The sequence below is a fragment of the Mytilus trossulus genome, chromosome 2, assembly GCF_036588685.1.
Source record: "Mytilus trossulus isolate FHL-02 chromosome 2, PNRI_Mtr1.1.1.hap1, whole genome shotgun sequence".
In the NCBI taxonomy this organism is placed as follows: domain Eukaryota; kingdom Metazoa; phylum Mollusca; class Bivalvia; order Mytilida; family Mytilidae; genus Mytilus; species Mytilus trossulus.
The window spans coordinates 24,513,551-24,539,933 of NC_086374.1; the positions used below are offsets into that span (position 1 = coordinate 24,513,551).

The 26,383-nt window shown below is 32.5% G+C and overlaps 2 protein-coding genes across 2 annotated transcripts in view; one reads left to right on the forward strand and one right to left on the reverse strand.

The window, feature by feature from the left end:
• Positions 1 to 3,689: 3,689 nt before the first annotated feature.
• LOC134704983 (uncharacterized) lies at positions 3,690 to 6,197 on the reverse strand. Its single transcript, XM_063563762.1, has 2 exons — positions 6,102 to 6,197; positions 3,690 to 4,730 (listed from the first exon to the last, which is right to left on the reverse strand). The coding sequence occupies exons 1-2, from the start codon at positions 6,157 to 6,159 to the stop codon at positions 4,105 to 4,107; spliced, it is 684 nt and encodes a 227-aa protein (XP_063419832.1). The 5' UTR covers positions 6,160 to 6,197; the 3' UTR covers positions 3,690 to 4,104.
• Positions 6,198 to 11,761: 5,564 nt separating this feature from the next.
• Positions 11,762 to 26,383, forward strand: part of LOC134706811 (protein OS-9-like) — a 28,268-nt gene continuing 13,646 nt past the window's right edge. The window contains exons 1-10 of the mRNA XM_063566106.1: positions 11,762 to 11,944; positions 14,046 to 14,222; positions 14,830 to 14,893; positions 16,909 to 16,982; positions 17,813 to 17,905; positions 18,596 to 18,797; positions 19,299 to 19,364; positions 20,991 to 21,128; positions 22,285 to 22,492; positions 23,639 to 23,799. Coding sequence (XP_063422176.1) covers positions 11,792 to 11,944; positions 14,046 to 14,222; positions 14,830 to 14,893; positions 16,909 to 16,982; positions 17,813 to 17,905; positions 18,596 to 18,797; positions 19,299 to 19,364; positions 20,991 to 21,128; positions 22,285 to 22,492; positions 23,639 to 23,799 — 1,336 coding nt within the window. The 5' untranslated portion in view covers positions 11,762 to 11,791. The remainder of the gene's footprint in view (positions 11,945 to 14,045; positions 14,223 to 14,829; positions 14,894 to 16,908; positions 16,983 to 17,812; positions 17,906 to 18,595; positions 18,798 to 19,298; positions 19,365 to 20,990; positions 21,129 to 22,284; positions 22,493 to 23,638; positions 23,800 to 26,383) is intronic.

Genomic DNA, 26,383 nt, shown 5'->3' on the forward strand with positions numbered 1-26,383 from the left:
AAAAAGGAAAGAAAATGTTAGATTTTCCCGATTTTTATTTAGTTTTGCGCCCCGTGTATGGTTGTTTGCGCAAGTAACTTCCTAATGTCATCAGACTGATGTAAACAAAAATATCGGATTCCAGCGTCGGACAAGGATTAAATAATTATTCTAATGACGGTAAGAATTGGGTTTTTTTTCAAGTATCATACAAATAAATCATATTTTACAGAATTTCCATCTCATTGAAAAATGCATATTTATACATTTCTAGTTTTCGTACAAACTGCTCTCTTCCGTTATTTTATTAATTAGATTATTAGCTTATTTATTAAAACACAATTTTAACGATAAAACACTGTATTTAAACAGTAGCGGATCCAGGGAGCGTAGATAGTGTTTTTTCACAGATATTTGTAGCCGATATTTATTCCTTTTTCTATAGGTACCCCCTTTTTAAAATAGAAATTTAATCGGATCTTCGCAAAGGAAATGATAGTTTCACATTTCATTTTTTTCACAACTTAAAGAAGAAACATTTAGTAATTGTTTCCAAAATTAGGGGAATTCGAAACAATCCTATATAGTTTGAAAAAGGTTTCTTAAGATTTGGGAACACATAATTTATTGCTTTTTGTTATGAAATGAAAATAAATGAAGATCTTGATTTTTTATTACGTTTTACAGTTTCTAAATATTTAAGAGGTGGATACATTTAAAAAAGAAAGTGGAGCTTCAGCCATGGAATAACATGAACATGAATATGTTATACCATGGCTGAAGCTCCGCCTTTTCCCTTTGAATTCTAGTTGAGTTGCATATTTAATTAGCAAAGTATGGTACAACATTAATTTGCATATAATATACCATGGTTTTGCCTCACCACACTTTTTAAGCAAATTATTTCATAAAAACATCAAAGGAAAAAAAATAATTTATGTTACAATTTACAATATCAATATGCAGATAATCTGATAATCGATTTATCGGGCTATATTTGCGTGTTTCGGAAGTGTTTTCTTTGTTTCGCCAGCACACAAAAGATGACTTGAAAAGTTCGGGTCAAAGTTATTAACGTCGGTTCAAACATTATGACGTCGCTGATAAGTCCGGGTCAAAGTTATTAAGGCCGGTGTTATATAGCCATTCTTCCCCCATGTCAGTTTTTCCCCCGGGGGAAAGACTGGCATGAGCCAATATTTCCCCCGTGGAAACTTTTGGATCATTGACATTCTTCCCCCGCGGAAATTTGACAATACGTATACATATAGTCACTTTTCCCCCATGCCAATCTTTCCCCCTATATTATAGATATCGCCGTATATATGTACACGTCTGAAAATTAAACCGAACAGTCTGTGTTAGAAATAGGTTTAAAGATACAAATTTTTAGCTGCTTTACATTAACACAAGTCCTGTCTACAGGTTTATCAGCCTGTCTATGTTTCAACTAATCTGTCTTTCTTTGTGTCCCCTAGTCTTTCTACATTCTCAACTGCATGTATGTCTATATGTCGAGAAGTCTGTCTACATATTCACCCGTCTGTTCACATGTTTACCAGTCTGTCTACATATTCACCCGTCTGTTCACATGTTTACCAGTCTGTCTATGTCCACTAGTCCGTCTATATTTTCACTAGCTTTGAAATATATTTCGATGCTTTGTTTCTATTGTTTTTGTGTAAGTGATTATTGTTCGACGTATCAACATTTTAAGTGAAGCCAATTGCAACCGATACTTTTTTCCTTGCGGTGTGTTGTCCTAGGTTGGGTTCATTGGGGAGGGTTGAGTTTATGGCCACCACATTGTGTATGTACCAATTTCCATTCCAAAGCCAGGAACATGTATATATATATTACCGGGTACAGTGGTTGTTGTTGGTTCATGTCATTTGAGTTTGTATTTTTTGTAAATTATTTTGTAATCAATAAGCCTGTTAGTTTTGTTTGTTTTGTTCCCTAATTTGTATGGTCGGAGCATTTTATAGCCGACTATACATTTTATTTTTCATTTTTGGATGCCGTACGGTGGCCTTTTATTACTTACTACCAGGTCAGTGTAACTCCGGTGGATATTTGTATCATTAGTGCTAGATCGTGATCGACACTTTATATACACCTTTAGGGCAGGTGGAATATTTTTGTAGATCTTGTACAGCGAGTCACAATAACGGAGGTAATTTCTGTACTTCCACGTTTCCACTGCATGTCTTCCATGCTGGTTGGAGAGGGGGTACATATCTCCCCAAGGTTTGATGAAGTATCATCCTTATCGAACTGTTTCTCCTGAATGAAAGCTTTAAAGGCGATGAGTAGTTTTCTCTACCCATACCTTTGATGGGTACTTTTACCTTGTGGTTGGTACAAAAATAATTTATCATGTAAAGTCAAAATCTTCAAACTGACCAGAAGTGGTTTACGTAGTTGTTTTCAGAAGGTCAATGATATTAAGGGTTCACGAATGAGAATGGATTGTATCACTGCATCAGAATGTGCTTTGTGTGTATAAATATAACTTGTATGTATACATGGTGTATATAAATACATATCAATTTATAGTAATACGATGAAGCTTTGGTACCGCTAAACTAATCAAAAAAGTTAATATTCTTTTTTTAGGATAACAATTCTAACTGACGTCGCCGACGTTATAAATTTATAAAGGGGAAAAACTAGCTTATCATGCCGCAAAGGGGAAAAATTGGCCTGATCCTCGTTTTCCCCCTATAACGTTGAGGGGGAAAAGTTTGATCATGCCAATTTTTCCGGGGGGAAATATTGGAAAAATTGGCATGGGGGAAGAATGGCTATAGGACACCGGGTCAACGTATTTGACGTCACAAAGACATGATACGGAATAATAGTAAGAGCTGAACAGAGTGATATAGACAGAGGGACGACCGATAATGGCATACTTTTGTAGGGACTGATAAAATATTTTGGTCTGCAGCTTGGTAATTTCGAGTTGTAGCGAGTATGCTAATGTTACTCATATCTGCTGTGTATCTTCTTCCTATTTACCGATAGTTTGAAATTTTACACCTCTCATTGCATAAGGATTTTTTTCGTCAAAGTTTTTTTTAGAGAAAGGAATGCTCCAGTATACATGTTACCTCAACCAATTGCATGCAGCGACGCATGTATTGGTATTTTTATATGGTATTCCACTTATCACCACGATGTAACAAAACAATGAAACCAACACTTTATAAATTTCATGCTTCCGAATCGCTTTTCTGGAATAACCTTCACCAGGAACGCTCAATGCCGAATATTTGAAACGGCATAAAAACCAAAACAGTTGAGGAGCTATATCACCAAAAATTAAAACAAGATACACCTGATCTACACATAATATTATTTGTATTTGAATTATCAAGTGTTTTAACGGGTCTTGAAAAAAGCAAAATAGTCCTTCGAATAAAAAAATAAATATTAAGCCAACACGGCCCTATAGTAACCTAGATCGGCGCATGCTTCAATTTGATGTTGAATTATATAGATTATGATTAGAGATAATAAGGGGATAAAAAAATCATGCACATGTTATCGTTATTTTTGTGCGGAAACCCATATACTAACTGAAAAGCATTATATTTTTCATCTATATAATTTTGAGATACTGGATAAAAACTGAATAATGGTATGTGTAACTTGTTTGATTGGTCAAATTTAGGTCTATGTACAGGCTGCACTGTTCAGATCCACAATATTTCTCTATTTTTTTCTCATAAAAATAGAGGTTTGTCTATTAGAGAAGTTTTCATCAGGTATACAAGTCTTTCATAATAGTGTTTCACCCAAACGAAGATCTCCGATGAGAGGCAATTTTGATTAACACGTTTAACAAAATTTCTTGTATGTTTAATGAAAAATAAATTCCAATAGATATATTAAAATTTCCGGAAAATTCAACGACACAACAATAAACATCTGAAAAAATCTAGTGCTAATAAACTTGGTTTAAGGTAATATAAGTTTCTTCAGTTCGACTGATGATGGTCAACATTGTCAAAAGATTTTTATCAAAATGCTATGTGACAGTGGTGAATCTCTTTCGTTACAATTTATCCACAATACCTAGATGTTCTGGGTATTCCATTATCTGTATCAGAGTAGGATTGTCTACGTTGGTATCACTGACATGGAATTATCCACCATGGGTAAATATTTGGAATTACTTGTTAATGTAGATGACAAAAAACCCACTTCAGAGTTAGAAAGTGATTTCGTTGGTAATACACCAGTGACTTCTTCAGCGTTAGACAGTGGTTTTGTCGGTAATACACCAGTGACTTCTTCAGCGTTAGACAGTGGTTTTGTCGGTAATATACCAGTGACTTCTTCAGTGTTAGATAGGGATTTCGTCGGTAATATACCAGTGACTTCTTCAGCGTTAGACAGTGGTTTTGTCGGTAATATACCGGCGACTTCTTCAGTGTTAGATAGGGATTTCGTCGGTAATATACCGGCGACTTCTTCAGCGTTAGACAGTGGTTTTGTCGGTAATATGCCAGTGACTTCTTCAGTGTTAGACAGTGATTTCTTCGGTGATATGCCAGTGACCTTTGTCGTAATCTTGTCTATTCGTTTATCCGATGTTTTGAAACTTGGTTTGAAAGGTTTTCTAAATAGTGGAAGAATTGGACGATTAACTGTCGGGAAACTTGGCAACTTGATTGGCGGAATACTGGGTAATTTGATTGACTCAAAACTCGGCAGTTTGATTGTTACAGCCATATTCCCTGTGACTGCAATAAAAAAGAAAATGCATAAACATATCAGTAAATAACATGAACATTTTTGTTCAGTTATGTTTCCAATTCGTTTTGGTTAAGATATTTGTATTCGAAAAAAGTAAAATTACAAAAATACCGAACTCCAAAGAAAATTCAAAAAGTAAAAACCTTCAGAAAATGCTCTTACAATTTAACGAATGGTAAACAAGTGTCATGTTCCCATTTGGGTATAGGCAATTCCGTATGTATAAAATGATGGATTAAACCTGGTTTTATAGCTAGCTAAATCTCTCACTTGTACGACAGTCACATTGAATTCCATTATATTTGAGTGCATGAACATATGATACTCAGTAATAGTACACTTGTACTTATATACTCTATTCAGTATTTGTGAAGGAAGTTAAAGAAACTCCTTGGTATTTGTACGATTATTACTGACATTAATCAGCACCACAGTTCATAGCACTACTCGCGGGTGAGCGTCTTGCATTTTTCTCTTTTTACGGTTTGAATTCCAGACGTTTCGAACCTATTACTAAGTTCTTGCCCCTAAATAATCAGAATGTATGTATGATAGTCATTAAAAAAAAATGCATGAATGAAAACATAGCATCTTATATATATATATATTAAAATTAAAGTGATACAAACCAAAATCGGTACAAAAGTTGACTGACCGACAGGGTTGTCGTGTTTGCCCCTATCATTTAACAAAATAATGACTGACTAATGATACACTGTATTATAATTCTTCTAAAATATATAACTGCATATGGTAATTAGGTACTGAACACTTATTAAGATTCACTATTTTATATATCTACGCAAATATGACTGAAAGTCTGTGAGACGCAAGCCTGGGACGGACGGAAGATACCGAAAGCACATATGTAAATCAATAAACCGGTGACAAACAGACATGCATAGTATTAGCCATGACCAACAGACAAACAACACTTTACAAATAGTATCATAGAAATCGTCAATCAATATGATCAGGAAGGATAAATCAGATCTTGCTACACATGTGAAACCCATCGTGTTGCTCATGTTTTACAAACACAAACTCGCTAATAGAATGCCATTGGCACAAATATCCTTCGTCATCTGTGAAACGGCCAACCATCTGGAATCGGAGTCCATAGAAATTTGAGGGGATGATTTCAACTTAATATTCCCATGCATAGTTTACAAATGTATTATTTAAACCAACTATTCTGCTGTTGTTTTTTCTATGGTCGGGATGTTGTCTCTTTGACACATTCCCCATTTCCATTCTCAATTTTATTGCTTATTGACATTCAGCAACACTAAGCCGACTATCTACAAACAAAAAGAATTTTGTTTAAGACATACAATACACTTTAAAAGAATACTCACAATGAAGAGCTTGTAGAGCTATAATTACAATACATAACCTTAAATGCATTTTACACATAACGAAATACTAGGATACACACGCTTTTTACCTGTAAGTTACCTTTTCTGTAAATGTATGTCAGTTGCACATGTGTGTTATTGAAATTGCATGTGTACTTTACTGAAGTAATCGATCTCCATGGTGTTTTTTTTAATTTTTTGTTAGAGTTTCAAATCAGGTAAGTAAAAATAACATTTTGCTTAAATGAAAACACTTTTTAAAAATATGGAAATGAAAGATTTATTCGAAATATGAATGAATGAGACAGTTACTAAAATAACAATAAAACCTCATAAAAACATCTTGAGATTAATATATGCATCTTACAATAACTAGTACATATTTTATTTATACCATATGACAGCATGTCAATCGGTTTAAGTCTAAGGCAAGTTGTGAAACAGTACAATAGGGACTACCAAAGTTCCAGCAATGGTTGAACAAATACTATAAAAAAACGAAACACGGATTCGAGATAATAGTCGATAAATAAAAAGGAGGAGGCTATATTTGTGGTTCCTTTCATCTCTTGTTCAGGAGGATACATTAATGGGATCTAATCAGAAAAGTTTGGATTGTTAATGGGATTTAAAGAACATAATCAATATACCTGTATGCGAAATTCAATGACCTAGGTTCTTTGCTATTCTTGTTTCTTACAAGAGTCTGAAGTGAATCAACTCCGACTCATGTGAAAACAAGACAAGGGGCCAGTAGAGGTGTACAGTTGAGGATTCTGACAAATTGATGGGAAACTCTTCCTCCAAATTCAACAAATATGATGTCAATGAGAAACTACAGATCGCTTATTTTTGGGTGTAACAGGTTTTATTTTCGGGCTATTTTTTATCAAAATATGTAGTATTACACCCGGAAAAAAATGTTTGCAAATGGTACAATTATGTTTAATTTCTAGGTGACTTTATATAGAAATTATGTATAGCGTTAGAAAGCAAAACAAATGTTTCCAAGACAAGACAAGACAAGACAAGACAATTTATTACAACTTAGGCACACGTATGGTGCTACAAGAGGATAACAAGTATACATCAACAATTACATAATTATACATTTGCAAGCAAGACAAACAATAAATAAATTAGCGATATCATACAATAGAATTAAAATATATAATAATTGGTTAATTTGTTTTGAAATAATTTGAATTGTAGGGTGAATAAAAATGTATTTTAATACTTCATTGTCATACAGTACAAATTATGAAAATATCTTATCTAAATGTCTCAAAAACGAGCACAGTTTTGTTAGAACTGGTACATTACAATGTGACAATAGCCCAATAAATTTTAATTGGGAAGGATTCTTTGTGTAATATGTAGGTATATACCTTTCTCTTAATGACATAATTTGTTCATTGGTACATGTAAAAAAATAATGATATTCGTCACCAATTGTATTTGAATCGCAGTGGCGGCATATACGATCATCCTTTGGTGTATTTTTCCACCGACCAACCTCAATAGGGATTTTGATATTTGAACATCTAAATTTACTGTATATATAACGATCTGCCACTTTAAGATTCAATAAATATTGTTCTAAACAAAAAATAGTTTTGTATGACGCATAAAACTCCCCTCTTGACGAGTTTGTCATATCAGCGAATATACGCTGTCCAAATTGGTCAACTAATCTTTGTTTTATTTCTTTTTTAATATCTGAACTTTTTATACCACCCTGTGCATTCCAGAAAAAAGAAAATCCTGTATCATCTAGTACTTGTTTTAGAGAAGATATCCATTTAAATGAGTATTGGCCTGAAGTATGCAGGTTATACATTAACTGATACAAAATCCCGGATAATTTTCTACTACCGCTTTGCACTAATCTTGCCCAAAAGCAAAGTAATTTAGTTTTTATATTAATGATAAGAGGGAATCTGCCAGTTTCCCCATAGACCATATAGTTCCATTATCAAGAATATTTAATAAATAATTTGCACAGGTTTGGTTTTCTCCGAGTTAATTTTGCCACTTAAGTATGGTAAATATACATGTATATATGCTAGCGGCAATAAGTGAAATTAGGCATTAAGCTTAAATCCTAGGCAATAAGCTAATGCCTAGGCATTAAGTTATTGCCTGAAATTTTCAGGCATTAAGCTTATTTCCTGAAATTTGATGATGATTATTCATCCTATTGCCGAACATAATTTTAGGCAATAAGTAAACTCTGGAATTTATGCATATTTGGTGATTTATTCTGGATATTTCTTAATTACATTTCTAAAATTACATGTATAAATATACATTCTTTTGTTATAGATTTTCAAATAAAGTAATTATTAAGTAAGTTAGCAGTTAAAAAACAGAATTTACTCATTCTTGTTATTGTGGTATTTCAAAATATGAAAAATATTCAATTTAAAAAAGGGGGAGATTCTATAGAATAATTAAATTATTTATTTGAAATTGTGTACACTTCACTTGTCAAAAGTAGACAAAATTAAGAATTGATTGTTTGCTCACACCAGTTTCCTTTTTTTTTATCAAATAAGTAAACTTTCTTTGTTAACAGTTCCATAACTTGTGATAACAAAATGATTTTAACACAAATTTAAACTATTATCTGATGCGTTTTAATATAGATAACATAATGTATTAGTGATTTAATTTCTGGTCTCGTATGAACAGTTGTCCCATTGGCAATCATACCACATCTTCTTTGTTACATTTAGGATGAAACTGGGCACTGTTGTTTTGCATTGGTAAAATTCGATTTTTTTCTTTGATCATATTCAAACGTATGTAATTGCAGTATTAAAATAAATAGCTGAAGTACTCCGTATTTATATGCATTGATTGATATATGAATTATTCATTTAAATGTGTGAAGGCCTTGTGTGAGATTAACGATTGTATGCTAAATGAGTTACCTTCGTTAAATAAAGAATTTATTATTATTATTATTATTATTATATGAAAGATTCACGAGATTTGCCTTTGAACTTTTTTAGTATGAAACTGTGAAACTTCGAATCAGCTCCCCCAAAGCAAATAATGATTTTACCGGTTATATATTTTATATATAAAAAGTAGTTATATTTTTTTACTTATGTTTTGTTGTAAAGCAGTTATAATATCAACATTATTTATTACCCTTTAATTTAAAAGTAATAATTATTTTCTAATAATTTTTTTTAAAGTTGTTGGTTAAAGTTGATAAAAAATATCAGTTTTTTTCATTTGCTTTTTCTGCCAATACTTAAGACAGCGGTTGGGATATCCTACCTAAGATGATCCTCAGATAGCTTCGATGTGCATGCTGAGAGACATGTTGTATAAAGTCGGCCATAACTTTATCATCATTTTTTTTCCTAAGAATATCTTATAGGACCGATCTGTTGATAGTTTCGATAAACAGGCCCCAGTTCTCAAAATTTTATTGCATGTATGTAACAAGTATATTTTTATTTAAATGAATAAATGTCTTTTATTTACTCTTTTTTTATATTTTAGGCATTAAGCTTAATGCATGCACACATTTTTCAGGATTTAAGCTTAAATCCTAGGATTTAAGACTAATGCCTAACATCGTTTAGGCAATAGACTTACTGCCTAGGCGTTAGCTTATTGCCTAGGATTTAAGCTTAATGCCTAATTTCACTTATTGCATCTAATATATATATCGCAAATAGCTTGTAACGTCGTCTATCTACAGCCAGGTTTCAAATCGTCAAAAGAAAAAACAAAGTATAACATTATATGAAAAATTTCAATTATGGAACTGAAAGCCTGGCAATTTCTACATGTAAATGAACATTCAAGTTTAATCGGTAAAAATAGTGCATTTAAAAAAAACGCAACGTTTGAAAGTAAGGTAGAGATTAGAGGGAGGCAGGACTTTTTTCGGGGCGTCGGGATCGGGTGTTTTTAAGCTCGGTATTTGGGGATTGATCATAATCGGGAATATATTTTTCGATTTCGGGATATTAATTTCTTTAAATTCTGCATCTCGGGATTTCATGGTTTTAAGCCCGGGATTTCGGGATCAGGACCCCTCCGATCGACAACCCCTCAAATTAACCTTAGTCGGTATTAGTCATTTATACATGATTCAAATTCTACCATTGGCATCTTAATAAGGCTCTCAAAAAAAGTACTGATGGATTGTCACAGAAGCATATTTTTTTAGACTAATAAGGGTATATATATAAACAGTTACATTTATTTCATGTTTGAAACGGTGCAAATTTTTAATTTGATTTGACTTTTACCAAAAGAAGCATTGTTGCATAGGAGAAGAATTGTGGTCGTAGGCCAGAAACACGAATATAATTGAATTTAACAGAAAGGAAACAAATATCGGACTTTGGAAAAAGGGAGATACAATGTATCTTTTATTTTATTCTCCATACATAATATCTTTTACAAAAAATCATCCTACAACAGTTCACAAGCTGTATATGCCCGCGATTTCGCGGGTGTGTTCTAGTGGTACATAATTTTAGAATGAGTCTTTTTGCGTAATATGACGCACATGGTGACAATCGGTTTTATTATAAGTAACGACCAATGACATTGCACTATTTATAATTAATGTAACTATTGGTGCAAAAAATGAATTATGTCATAACTTTTAAACACATATAACTCCAGATGCGTTGCGTTTCGTGCGCTTGTATACAAGTGTAATTATTAAACATGGTTTTAAAATGTTATGAATGTCCAGAGTCTACGAATATCAAAATGCAAAGTTAAATCTTACGGAAGCCTCCCAGTAGGGCCATGTTAAATTACTTTTTACAATTAATACAATCCATGGTGTGTTTTAGATTTAACCAGCAATTAATCGAAGGATTCGCACAACAAAAATTGTTATATGGTTAAATATATGGCTATTTAAATTGAGTTTTTCACTATTTATTAGTTTATAAAATGATTAGAGTTGTACATGTTTTCCTTGACAATAGCTATGCATAGAGGTTTCGCGAAGAAAGTTAATCAACAGATTGTTGGTATTTTTATTGGCACCAATTATGCCCTTTTAATATCAACCCGTTGTTCTTGAATTGTTATGGTTAAACTGATAAAGATTAAGATTTTAAGAGAAAACAAATACTCCACCTCCTCTCACGCCTTTTGAAGTGCAATGCAAACGGTCGTTCCCGAAATATATTTCATTTGAACTAATTATTTTACTTCAGACAAAAACTTCAGTATATGTATGACATGGTGTTGGTAAGCTGGCATTCAAGATAAGGTAGCACCTTCCTCATATATTCACAAACTACTTAAAACTTTTTTTTAATTCTTCTATCGATATATTCTTGTATAATATGTCTCTGTCGATATTAAGATTTGATTTTAAAGCTGGCTGTACCTATCTTTTTGTATATTTGTTAAATTGCCAATTTTTACAACTTTTCTTTGTTTTGTTTTTTTGCTTATTTTATAGACCCTATATTTAAATTATTGCATACTAGTATTTGTGAACTTAAAACATTTAAATCCATAGAATTTGAAATGGGACGAATAAAAATCACTTCAGAAGGAACATCGAAACTACTAATGAAACTGCAAATACCGGGATCTGGGGAAGAAAAGTGATACGAGTTTTGTTAGTACCCTTTCTCCATTCGGAATTTTTGTCGCGTAATCATACGCATGCGTACTGAACCAAAACAAACATGGATCACTTTTCCAGCTTCACGATCTTCCTTATACTTTCACAATGTTTTGGAAGTATATCAATGTTTTCTGGAATGTTAGATATAGAAGAAATAAACAACGTCAATTATGGAATCGATATTTTAAAAGAGCCAGTGTTGTTAAAGCCGGAGGTACAAATGTGCAGTCTATCTATACATCCCTCAACATATTTTTTTTCTCAATCGGCCTGAGAAGATCTGAAAATACAGTTATTTCGTAGTGCATTTCTTTTAAACAATTAATCTTAATTAAAAAAAATCTCACCTGTGATTTCGCAATGAAATTTTTAAAAGGCGCTGTACTACATTTTTTGATAAATAATATCAAAATTATACTATAGAAAACTTCTTCGGATTAATAATTAAGATTTGTGTATCATTCACAAATCCTTGTTCAGCTTAAATATATTGATTATAGAACTTACATGTATAATATTGCTATTTTGGAATTGGAACGCTTGACCCGAGAATTTGTGACACTTGAACTATTGATGTCATTGAACTATTGACGTCATGCAGCAACCACCTTTCCTTTGTAGAGTCCGACATGTTCTGTTGTGATGTTACAAATTTACTGGAACATTTGTGATGTCCAGTAATAGCAGACAAATAGTGATATTAAGGTGTATGGTGTGTTAAGAGGCACTTGTGACTCTTGTGTCTATCAATAGGAAGGTCAACTAGTCACTATCCAGGGGCGTAGCTAGAAAGAAACGACGTGGAAGCACCTCTTGCTTTTTGGGACCCTATTATGCAGAAATGTATGGGTTTTTTTCGGTTTTCGGTCATAGCACGGCTAAAAGAGGAGCTATATGTAGATAAAAAATTATGAATGTAAAACTATTAATAAATCTGCTCTTGGGGTCTGGGAAGAAAGAAACTTTTGTATTTCTTTGTCAATATTCACACTGAAATCCCGATCAATATGCAGTAATGCTATGTAACTGTCGTTGTTCATGCATTGTTGATCGTACATTTGTTTTCAATTACATATGTAGTACTGTGACTGAAAGATCTCCATCATGGCATGGTAGCACTCGCGAGATGTTATAAACCAGCGTACGTGTTCGGCATCGAGCGACCTCCCAATTGAATTCGTCAAAATTACATGCCAGGTCAGTTTCGTATGTCTCAGACAATATTGAGATTTGCTCGTTTGTGATATTTCCTACAACACAATGAAGCAGATACAGCGCAAAGAAGCGATTTTCTGATAATACTTGACGCAACTCCACTTTCCAGTTCCCTTATTATATAGTCTATAAACGCAAAAAATAATAAGAATTTTCAATACTGTTTTGGCATGGTTGCAGGGTGATTGGCTCCGGTAGTCTGTCGACCACATAGCCTCGGCATATTTTCAACGATATTGAAGGAATCTAATAATTCTAATGCCAATTACATCTCATTCCAAACTGATGAACTTAAAACTGTAAAATATGCTCCAAAACTACATGTCTTAGACTGAGTATTATAAATTCAAATCTTGTAAAAGATAAAAGTTACCTTCTGATCTTGACATTTTTTATTATTTTGAAACCGTGAAATGTCGTTATTTAATGATATTCCACCAATTAAAAAAGTGACAACATAGTTGTTTCCTTTAACATTCAATTTATAAATTTTGATTTGCCATTTCTTTTTTGCATGCCGAATCAATGTACACACAGCTGCGTGTTAACAGATAGGTAGCTACGATCTTTTTCTGCATGACTCGAAGAGCTTCGATGATCAACACTTGTAACTTTAGGTTTTGAAACTGATATCCGGGACACCAACAGTCTCCGAACGTTAAACAAATATCATAATCATAATAGTCTTAGATAATATACATTCATCACGCTGTTCAATTCCGATTGACAACTCATCTCTCTCTCTCTCTTTTTTTTTTTTTTTTTTTTTTTTGTGAAAACGACGTGGATGCACGTGCTGTCGTGCCTCCGGGTAGCTACGCCCCTGCTATCCATTTAAAAATATGTACAAAAGTTTTTATTACCAGTGAGAGGCTTATTGGTAGTGTAAATTATTCAAAACTTTAATTTGTATATGTTGTCCTATTTTAGCCATATTAGGGATGTCATGCAGATATATGTACATCTTATGATACCCATTGGATCCACCTCTGGTTAGATATACATGTAAGCTAAATGCTAACATCTAACTGAAAATGAAATTCATTTAATTAAACACAAATGAATTGCCGTTTCTTTAATATGGAAATGTATATTTCTAGGTAGAATTGCCGGTGAATCACATCCATTTAACATCCAAATATGGACAGAGATATCAATGTCATTTTCCAGACCAAGTGGAAACAGAAAGAAAGACTGAAGAAAAGGAAAAAGAAGCTTTAGAAACTGGAATTCCTGAATTACTGAAACCATTAGAATCTGTACCTTGTTTGCTGAAGGTACATAATTTTTGATGTACTGTTTAAATGGGACAGATTTTTTTTGTTGTTGCTTAAACTCTATAAAAATAACTTCCACCATATATAAAGCATGAAAACCTTAATGGGTAGGAATTCTATAATTACCGTCCGGTATATCATTCAGACCAACATGATCATGATGATTAATATTCGATGCTTTCTGACATTAAATCATTTCAATATCTTGATCAGAATGAGACAAAAAAGTTTGTACCAATTGTTTTCTAATTCCTAAACTTGTACATGTATGTAAATGTTATTTAAATGGGGCAGAGAGAGAGGGGAATACACAAGATGATCAATTATTCTAGGAGTTTGGAATTATATAAGCTTCATCAACTGAGTAATTATCAGAAAATGTACCCTGTAAAAGTATATGGTATGTACAAATGTACATGTCAAAAGATTCTAGTTGAAACTAACGCTTTAGATAAGGCTTCAAATATTAAATTAAAAATTAAAATTCATATCTGCCTAAGGCCACATAATATTATCTTCAAATGTTATAATATTCATTAAGTCCCTTTTTATGTTTATTGTATCTTAAATTATTACCTTGAGTACATGTATGTATTTATTTTTTCAGGCAAAGGATTGGTGGAGTTATGAGTTCTGCTATGGAAAATATATCCGACAATTTCATATTGAAGGTATAAAAGTAAAAAGTAAAACTCTAACTGATGTCTGACAGAACTTTGAAATACTAAAATATTGTGCTTTTATAGGGGATGAAGTATTTTAGGTACATCACCATACATGTATCCTAGACCTAGGCTCTTAAAATTGCTGAGGTTTATTTTACTTGAAGTCAAAAAGCAAGACAGACATGTATAAAAATTACAAAAAAAAGTTTTAAAAAAAACAACATTATAGATATGCTGTTTTTGGCAGCAAGTTGTTAAAGTTTGTGATTTGGTCAGTTTTAAGGGGAACCACAAGTTAGAATTAAATGATATTTGGTCAGCAGTTGAATCAGTATCAGCACATTTTCATTTCCACAAAGATTTTTAGGGTTTGCCCCTTTGGACATGGTTAGGGGATACCCCCACCCTTTCATTTAATTAATTGCATAATATCCTGATCAGAGGTATGCATGAGGAAGGTTAGCTGTGAAAATGTAGCTCTTAAGGTCCTTTTGATGATTTTTGTCGAGCCTTCGACTTAAGTTGAAAAAGCGAGACTAAGCGATCCTACATTCTGTCGTCGTTGGCGGCGTCCACAAATATTCACTCTGTGGTTAAAGATTTTAGAATTTTAATAACTTTCTTAAACTATCCTGGGTTTGTACCAAACATGGACAGAAGCTTGTTTATGATCATAAGATAGTATCCAGAAGTAAATTTTGTAAAAAAATAAATCCATTTTTTCCGTATTTTACTTTTAAATGGACTTAGTTTTTCTGCGGGGAAACATAACATTCACTCTGTGGTTAAAGTTTTTAAAATTTTAATAACTTTCTTAAACTATCATGGGTTTGTACCAAACTTGGACAGAAGCTTATTTATGATCATAAGATAGTATCCAGACGTAAATTTTGTAAAAAGATAACTCCATTTTTTCTGTATTTTACTTTTAAATGGACTTAGATTTTCTTCCAGTTAACATTACATACAGTCTGCAGTTAAAGTTTCAAAACATTTATTAGATTCATTAACTATCCTAGATTTTTACCAAACTTGGACAGAAGCTTCTTACAATCATAAGATAGTATCAAGAGGAATATTTTTATTGATTTTTTTCCTCATTTTTGTTGAGCCTGGGATTTACAGCAAAAGTAGGCGAGACACTGGGTTCTGGGGAACCCTTACAAATTTTGATATTTGCGGACTATTTTCAAAGGACAATAGAGCTACATTTTCACAGCTAGCAGAAGGTTAAATACTAAACTTCAAATGATTTCCAAAATTTCATTAACATACTATCCCTGTTATAATGTTGAAAATATTGAAAACTCTTTAAGACATCCATATCTTAAATATATCTTTGCTATAACTTTTCAAGGTCACCAAAAGAGTGTTTTTTTTCTCAGAGGCCATGTAACTCCTCTCTCATATTGCAAGTTGCTAAAATGGGTCAATATCCACAATGGGCCACAAATTTAGGGACACAAAAGTTGTGTGGAGCTGCATTACAAAAGGAGTTTCTGGATGTGCTAATTTAAGTAAAAATGAATCGTACTTCCTTAACCTAAAATTTAACCAAAAAAGTGAAACTGCTGCAGCTGCCAAATGAGCCATCATACATTTCCAAGTATACAATATGGACTGATTTTCAGAAGAAAATGTAATTACTACGCTTATGGGAAATAAATTCTGCATACTGAGCCTGAAGACTCTTCAATACTTATTTCACGTTATAGAACTTAGGACTAGAGTGTGCTTTTGAAGTCTTTCCTTTGTTAAAGTGACTTTTGTGAATGATTGTGAGATATTTGTTTTGAATCGGAAAAACAGGTTTTTTTTATAGATTTTTTTAATTTTTAAACAGTTTTTTTCCCACAAAATTTTATAAAAATTCTACAACCTACAAATGTTATGCTATAATGTTGAAACCAAGTCCTAATCTTTTCTAACTGTTTCATATTTTTTATTTATCTTTAGTTATGGTAAGAAGGTCAAGCTAATCATTTCCTCGTGATTTATCAGATTTTTGTTTTCTTTTTCAGATGGAAAGATACTTGGAGATATTGTATATTTAGGTTACTATGATTCAGAGAAGGACTGGTCAGAAAGAGAAGAGGTAATTGACATACAGTGTAACACTGTTTCACAATCTGTCATAAATAGTAGTATGTTGTATTTTACAGCATCATAATTCATATCATGAATATGATTTAGGCCAGTTTATAAAACAAAATGTCAGTAAATGTTAACAAATAGTCTGTATCACAATTGAAGACCTACATTCAATAAAATATTATTGCTGCAACCAAACACAATGAAAAAACCTAATAACTGCTTGCACGGAACACAATTCAATTCAATATTTTATTTAAGTCTCATCTCTCAATAATATATAATACAACATTACACATGAAGGTTTTGTATACAGGCAAGGACTTAAAATAGATCTATATACGTCCCTGATACAGGGAAAATTTACAACCAATATATAAAATTTCAGATGTTTTTTTCTCACAATTTTTTTTTTTCAGTTTGGTTTTATATCCTTTTGATTTCAAATTTCTGGAAGTTTCAATAAAAATATCCAGAACATTTCAGTTATATGTAGAAATTACATCATACTTAACTTAGAGAATTTTGATATCATACTGAATTTTGCAGGGTTCATGTACACAAATGTATGTGCAAATTTACTTAAAGTAAATTATGCAAAATACATTTTAATTTTCAGTATTTTAGTACTTAGAAAGGCCTAACTTGGTGCTAAAAAGAGAAAGAAAAGAGAAAACTTAATCTGCAAGATAACATACATAATACACATACATAATATTATACCGGTTTTGAAATCTCTTTTAGCTATAAATCTTGTGAATTGGGATCTCAATTATATATTAGATATTTGATCATGACATACATGTAATAAGGTGTTTACTATTGAATTTTCAGTCGTATAACAAGTTAAACAGATACCACTCTCAGTCATATGTCAATGGGTCAAAATGTGATCTTACTGGTGATAAAAGGAAAACTGAAGTTAGGGTAAGTTATCATTATCTGTGTAACAGAATCTATTCAATATCTAACAAAATACACACATCAGTTTCTAGCACAATCTAGACATAAGTTTTTAACCTATTCCACATTTCAGTGTCTAGCAGAATCCACAAATCAGTGTCCATCAGAATCCACAAATCTTTGTATAGCAGAATCTACATACCAGTATGTAGCACAATCTATAAGAATCAACAAATCAGTATCTAGCAGAATGGACTCACAAATATAAAAAAGAAAGTATGCAAATCCTTTTTGATGACTCTACATTATGTTGCTAAAGTTTTATAACAACCAAAAACTTTGTCAAACCTTCACCTTTTTAAAACAAGGACACAAGTTTCCTAATGATAAGGAGATGATAGATGGAATAATGTTTTTGCAGTCAACATTATCTATTTACTCTGACCTTAGCAATTACATGCAAAACCCCTGGTTTTGAGGAGCCATTTATGAATTTTTCTTTGGTATGAACAAATTTGTGTTGCTTAATTATAAGGCCTCTTAGGTTTTAAGACTGCAACCTTGTCTGATGTTATGGTAAACATTGATATTTTTCAACTCTCTGTGGTTATATGTTTAGAATCTTATTATTGTAGGAAATGAACTTTCTCATCAATGAAGTATCTGATTGGTGTAGAACTGTATGCATAATTAATATGTAATTTTTGATTGCAGTTTGTATGTGACGAGGGCTCAGGGGATCACATAGGGAGAATAGATGAGCCAGAGACCTGTAGTTATGTAATGACTATCCACACCAACAAGATTTGTCACCATCCTTATCTTAAACCAATCAAACAAAGCCAGGCTGTGCCCATTACTTGTAATCCTTTGTTGAACGAAGAACAGTATGCTGAATATAATCAGATGGTTGAGGGTATTTATCATACAATTTACAGCTCATCTATAAAAGCATGTAAAGCAAACCTTTGATCAACTTGCTTGCTATGTTTGTTTGGATGTTTGTAAACAACGGGTAGGTAGTCTGTTTCAGTTTGTTTACTTATACTGGAATTGATTGGACAATAGACAATAACTTCACATCATTTCAATTTGTATTGTCCAATCAAAACCCGGTATATATATAAAACAGACTGAAACTCCCCCTACCTATTGTTAGCAAACAAAGCAAGCAAGACAATCAAAGTTTTGTTTTGCATGCTTTTCTAGAAGAGCTGTAATGATTATATACACACAAAAAATGAAACTGTTTAATTTATTATTTTTTTGTGTTCAGGATACATTTTGAACTTTAACATTTTTCAATAATATTTGATTCTCCTTGGCTTGTCATTTTTTTTGTAAAATTTATTGTGTAAATTGTTCAAGATCTCTTTGTCTGCTTTATGCTGTTCTATAATACATATTGATGTTGTAGAAGAAAAAGAAAGGAAAAGGAAAGAGGAAGAAGAGAAGAAATTGAAACAAGCAGAACAAAAATTTCGTATGTATTTTTTTACCAGTATCTGTGTTAGATGTGTAAATTTAGTAGCAAGTAATTTTTTTATGAAAGAAAGATTCCAAAAAAAATTTAATTATTTTTCTTTTTCTGACAGTGAAAAACCAAAAAGCAAAATAAAACAGATACTCTTTGTTAGTCAGCTGCTGACAAAATGGACTTTATGCTTGCATCCCATCGGCTATCAGTTTTTGAATAAGTTTAAGTATATATGATTGGAGTGATTTTTGCAAAGGTTGTGTTCCTTGGAAACAGAAAAAAGCTTCTAATATCAGTTTTCTGCTCTTTATTCTGTAATACCTGAATTAATTAATTAAAAAATGTAAAGGTAAATCACCATGACTTCATTTAATTCCATGTATAAAGTATTTTATATTTCTAGAAGGTTGAAATATTTTAGTGTCAAAATTATATTTTTAGCTCACTTCGAATTGACTTTTGGTAAAGATTTGATTGCAATTTGATTGTAAATCTGTTTTTATCTTAATTTGTTGTGACTATTTTTTCTTAATGAAAATTAATTTTACATGTTGATTGCACAAATTTGATGCTTTTGTGGTGTTGTATAGTATATATAGTTTTATCTTGCACTGGAATTATTTGTTTTTTAAGCAATCATCTCTTCTCATCAATGACAAAGTTTTCATTGCGGGTCATTCAGCTTCAAAAACAACTATCATATGAAAAATTAAAATCAAAAGATGTACTCTTGAGTTCTAGTGTTGAAATAAAACATTATGACAATATTAAGTAATTGTTGTCCATTTAAACAGTTTTGGAGAACATAGAATTAGTCTAGTAGTTTCACCAAATAGAAAACAGTATTTGTTTGTAAATTTGTTTTAAAATGGAAAATTTCCTTGAATTTGAAACAGTTAATAATGTCGACCTATGTTTTTTTTATCAAGGCAGACTTTATTTTTATATATTAATATTTTTTTATGCAACCGTTTTGTTCTTGATCATCTGTTGATGCACCATTTTTCTTTATCTTATTTTGATGGCCCTGCAGACTTTGGTTGGGGCCATATAGTTTTATCCTTATTTTTCTAACGTGTGAGTTTTAGTGTATTTGTTTTAAACTTATATTAGTCTTGTTGTATATTCTTTATTGCTTTAACCACCAGTAAATGTTTATCTCTATTTATGCATATTGTTTAATTTACATATAGAAATCATGATACAAATTGCTACAGTTAAACTAGTTTACAGATTGGGTGAATTTGATTGATTCTTGTCAAGGATAAGCTAAATTTAAAACTTTATTATAAATTATTTTGGCTTGTATTGCTGTATTCATTGTATTTAAAACAAAAATTAGATTGTAAAGAAACAAAAAGAATTACACTGTGTGAACAATCTCTGAAGAAAGATTCAGTTTCACAGACATTACAGAGTAAATTTATTAGATAACAGATACATAGACTCAAATTGTTTACTACCGTATACAAGTAAAGGATACTTAAAATAAAACTGCTGATGATACAAAATTAGCCTCACTTAATATATTTGAGAATCAACATATTCTGTAGCTCAAACAATTTATTTTACAAAAGAACACAAGAGATAAGAAACCTTAAAGATGTAACATAATGTGTACACATATTACAGATTATACAGAAACAGGTGGTGGCCAAGTAGACGAAGAATCATTTCAAGTTTTTGATGAGAATGGTGAATTAAAAAATATCAATGATGTCAACTGGAACACAGATACCAAAAGTGATTCACTTACTAATTCACTGAAAGGTAAATTTTATAAAAGTATTAATGAAAATAGGTTGAACCACTTTTAAAGTAATTCATTGGAAAGTAAAATGTTATGCAGTTGTCCCTTAACAGTTGTTTCATTTTCAGTCCAAAAACTATATATTGGCACATTGACACATTTTATTATCATTTTTGTCGAGCCTTCGACTTTAGTCGAAAAAGCGAGACTAAGCGATCCTACATTCCGTCGTCGTCGTCGTCGGCGGCGTCCACAAATATTCACTCTGTGGTTAAAGTTTTTCAAATTTTAATAACTTTCTTAAACTAAACTGGATTTCTACCAAACTTGGACAGATGCTTGTTTATGATCATAAGATAGTATCCAGAAGTAAATTTTGTAAAAATAAAATTCCATTTTTTCCATATTTTACTTGTAAATGGACTTAGTTTTTCTGCCGGGAAACATTACATTCACTCTGTGGTTAAAGTTTTTAAAATTTTAATAACTTTCTTAAACTAAACTGGATTTCTACCAAACTTGGACAGAAGCTTGTTTATGATCATAAGATAGTATCCAGAAGTAAATTTTGTAAAAATAAAATTCCTCTTTTTCCATATTTTACTTGTAAATAGACTTAGTTTTTCTGCCGGGAAACATTCCATTCACTCTGTGGTTAAATTTTTTAAAATTTTAATAACTTTCTTAAACTATCCTGGGTTTGTACCAAAATTGGACAGAAGCTTATTTATGATCATAAGATAGTATCCAGAAGTAAATTTTGTAAAAAAATAAATCCATTTATCCCATATTTTACTTTTAAATGGACTTAGATTTTCTTCCAGTTAACATTACATACCTGTAAAGTCTGCAGTTAAAGTTTATAAAGCATTTATTAGAATAATAAACTATGCTGGATTTTACCAAACTTGGACAGAAGCTTCTTACAATCAAAAGATTGTATCAAAAGGAATATTTTTATTGATTTTTTTCCTCATTTTTGTTGAGCCTGCAATTTACAGCAAAAGTAGGCGAGACACTGGGTTCCAAGACCCTTACAAATTTTTTTTTCAATAAGTGATATAAACTAAAATACATGTACCAAATTGATTAATTCAAATACACATTGGTTTCCTGTTTGACATTTATAGTTTTAACTTCACTTGGCCAAATTTGATTAAATAATTTTATTTACAGATGCTGAATTAAAAGTGAAAGTGCAGGTTATAAATAACTTGGATGACCTAGAAAAGGTGTTCAAAGATTTAAAGAAAACTGAAAATGCAGCTGGTAAATTGTCATCAGATTCTGTGGTGAATGTTAATGAAAAGAAATCAGAAACAGATGAAGACACAAATGAAAAAGATACAGAAAGTACGGAGAAAACTACCCTTACTTTTGAAAAGTAAGTATTTGTTCTATCATGAAAGCCTCGGTACTGATTTATATTCGATGGATGAAAATTAAAGCAAAAAGTAGCAATGAATGTCAGTGAATTGTTTTAGGGGGAATATTTTACTTGATTTGGTGAATTATGCATTATGGTATATATAGGTGTCACTATTCACATGACATGAGTAATTAAATGTGAACCCATTAAGATAAAATGTTAAGAAGTAGATTATTTTTTTAACCGGATTTTTGGGACAAAAATGTGGTTATTGATTTGGGGATGTACGGCGGGCGGCTGGGCGGCAACCAAATGTTGTCTGTGCATTAACTCATGAACCGTTTAACCAAAGCTTTTAAAATTTTAATATGTTGTTACTGACAACAAAATGGAGGCCAAGTTCAATAATGACCATTTTGACTTTTATGGTTCTTCAAAGATTGAAAAATGGTGTTTCCAGTCCTGTCCGTGCATTAACTCATGAACCGTTCAACCAAACTTTTAAAATTTAAATATGTTGTTACTGACAACAACATGGAGGTCAAGTTCAATAATGACCATTTTGACTTCTACGGTTCTGGAGTTATGGTTCTTGAAATATTGAAATATGGCGTTTCCAGTCCTGTCAGTGCATTAACTCATGAACCGTTCAACCAAAGCTTTTAAAAAATTAATATGTTGTTACTGATGACAAAATGGAGGTCAAATTTGATATTGATGATTTTCACTTTAACCGTGCATCATTTATGGTTCTTGTAATATTGAAAAATGCCAGGACACAGATGAATATTAATAAATCCGGTTTGCTGTCGCTCTGACAGCCTCTTGTTTCATTTAAAATTGGAATTTTTAAGAATTTTGTTGAAAAAATAATTTATTGTCTTTTATTTATATTCAAACACTGTAAGATAAGATAAGATAAATTGTATTTCCAACAGAGGACCCATTATAGGAATAGTCAGTACATTGTATTTTTATATCACACAATTGCAATAGACAATACTTAAGAAAATTTAAAAAAAGAAATACATCTGAAAAAAATGTGAAATATAAATTGAGTTAATAATACATGTAGTCACATAAACCAGTATGTTTAGTGTTTATTGACCATGCACCAGAAGCAGCATCACATCCATTATAAAAATACCTTTTGTAATTTAGAAGTAAACCAAAAGATAAGTCAAAATCCATGGTGTCAGATGTTGTTGAAGAGATGGACCAAACCGATATAAGAGGAGATATGGATCTAACAGATAAAACAGAAGATATGGAGGATCTCCTTGATGAAGATGACACTTCCTTAATTGAAGAATTTGATAAAGGTATGTTTTTTTTTTTTGTTTTTTTTTTTTCTAATAATATCTTTATTGCACTTTTCTTTGCTGTTGTTACAAATTACTCGACCTACAGTAGTTGGCCGAGTATCCCTGTGAATTAGTCACTGGATAACCAGGGAATTTATTCAGTGAATTCGTATTTATAGATAGTTTGTTAGTTTTACAGTTCATGGTTATTACATACATTTTCCAAACTATATTGTTTCATGATTACGGAAAGTGTACAGTTTTTGTCCGGTTTGTTTCTAAAGATTAAAACTTTATGATCATTGACCTTTAACCTTATTGATGAAAACCGTTGGAGCTGGTTGATCGATTTTCCGGATAAAGGTATGTTCTGTGTGACATATTTGCCAAAATATTCTATATAAAAGTGTCCATAAAAATAGTGTTGAATCATTGAGTCTGCCAAATGCTCCACTGAACCTCTTTCCAAATTAATAACATCATAGGCTGTGGGGGAATCAATTGTTACCCTGACCATCAGTATGTCTATCCATCTATCCATATGAATTAAATCTGTCTTATTTTATCAGATTTAAAAACTGGGCTGTTAAGTAATTATGCAAGTACCTACTAAAGGGTTAGTGTTAATCAGATTTGAATAATTATACCCCCGCTTTAAAAAAGGGGGGGTATACTGTTTTACCTCTGTCTGTCCTTCCGTCAGTCCGCCAGTCAGTCCGTCCGTCCAATGAATATTTTTCGTCGCATTTTTCTCAGGAACTACAATACAAGGATTTCTGAAATTTGGTTTCAGGATTTATATAAGTCAGCTATACCGTGTGGTGTGTTTTCAGATTCATCACTGGACAACTTCCTGTTTACCGAACACTTGCATATTTTTACATTATTAATATTATCCACTTGTGGCGGGGGTATCATCAGTGAGCAGTAGCTCACAGTTTCACTTGTTGATATTGAAATTTTAGAATATATATTTATTTTTAGCTCACCTGGCCCGAAGGGCCAAGTGAGCTTTTCTCACCACTTGGCGTCCGTCGTCCGTCGTCGTCGTCGTCCGTCGTCGTCGTCGTTAACAATTTACATTTTGAACTTCTTCTAGAGAACCACTGAATGGAATGGAACCAAACATGGCATGAATGTTCCTTATGAGGTGCTGACCAAGTGTTGTTACTTTGTAGCCGATCCATCATCCAAGATGGCCGCCAGCGGGGGACTTAGTTTAACATAGGACACTATGGGAAATGCATACAAATGACTTCTTTTAGAGAACCATTGAATGGAATGAAACCAAACATGGCATGAATGTTCCTTATGAGGTGCTGACCAAGTGTTGTTACTTTGTTGCCGATCCATCATCCAAGATGGCCGCCAGCCGGGGACTTAGTTTAACATAGGACCCTATGGGAAATGCATACAAATGACTTCTTTTAGAGAACCACTGAATGGAATAAAACCAAACATAGCATGAATTATCCTAATGGGGTGCTGACCAAGTGTTGTTACTTTGTAGCCGATCCATCATCCAAGATGGCCGCCAGCGGGGGACTTAGTTTAACATAGGACCCTATGGGAAATGCATACAAATGACTTCTTCTAGAGAACCACTAAATGGAATGAAACCAAACATAGCATGAATATTCATTCCTTATGGAGTGCTGACCAAGTGTTGTTACTTTGTAGCCGATCCATTATCCAAGATGGCCACCAGCGGGGACTTAGTTTAACATAGCACCCTATTGGAAATGCATACAAATGACTTCTTTTAGTGAACCACTGAATGGAATGAAACCAAACATGGCATGAATGTTCCTTATGTGGTGCTGACCAAGTGTTGTTACTTTGTAGCCGATCCATCATCAAAGATGGCCGCCAGCAGGGGACTTAGTTTAACATAGGACCCTATGGGAAATGCATACAAATGACTTCTTTTAGAGAACCACTGAATGGAATGAAACCAAACATGGCATGAATGTTCCTTATGAGGTGCTGACCAAGTGTTGTTACTTTGTTGCTGATCCATCATCCAAGATAGCCGCCAGCCGGGGACTTAGTTTAACATAGGACCCTATGGGAAATGCATACAAATGACTTCTTTTAGAGAACCACTGAATGGAATAAAACCAAACATAGCATGAATGTTCCTTATGGGATGCTGACCAAGTGTTGTTACTTTTTAGCCGATCCATCATCCAAGATGGCCGCCAGCGGGGGACTTAGTTTAACATAGGACCCTATGGGAAATGCATACAAATGACTTCTTCTAGAGAACCACTAAATGGAATGAAACCAAACATAGCATGAATGTTCCTTATGGAGTGCTGACCAAGTGTTGTTACTTTGTAGCTGATCCATTATCCAAGAAGGCAGCCAGCGGGGGACTTAGTTTAACATAGGACCCTATTGGAAATGCATACAAATCACTTCTTCTAGTGAACCACTGAATGGAATGAAACCAAACATGGCATGAATGTTCCTTATGTGGTGCTGACCAAGTGTTGTTACTTTGTAGCTGATCCATCATCCAAGATGGCCGCCAGCGTGGGACTTAGTTTAACATAGGACCCTATGGGAAATGCATACAAATGACTTCTTTTAGAGAACC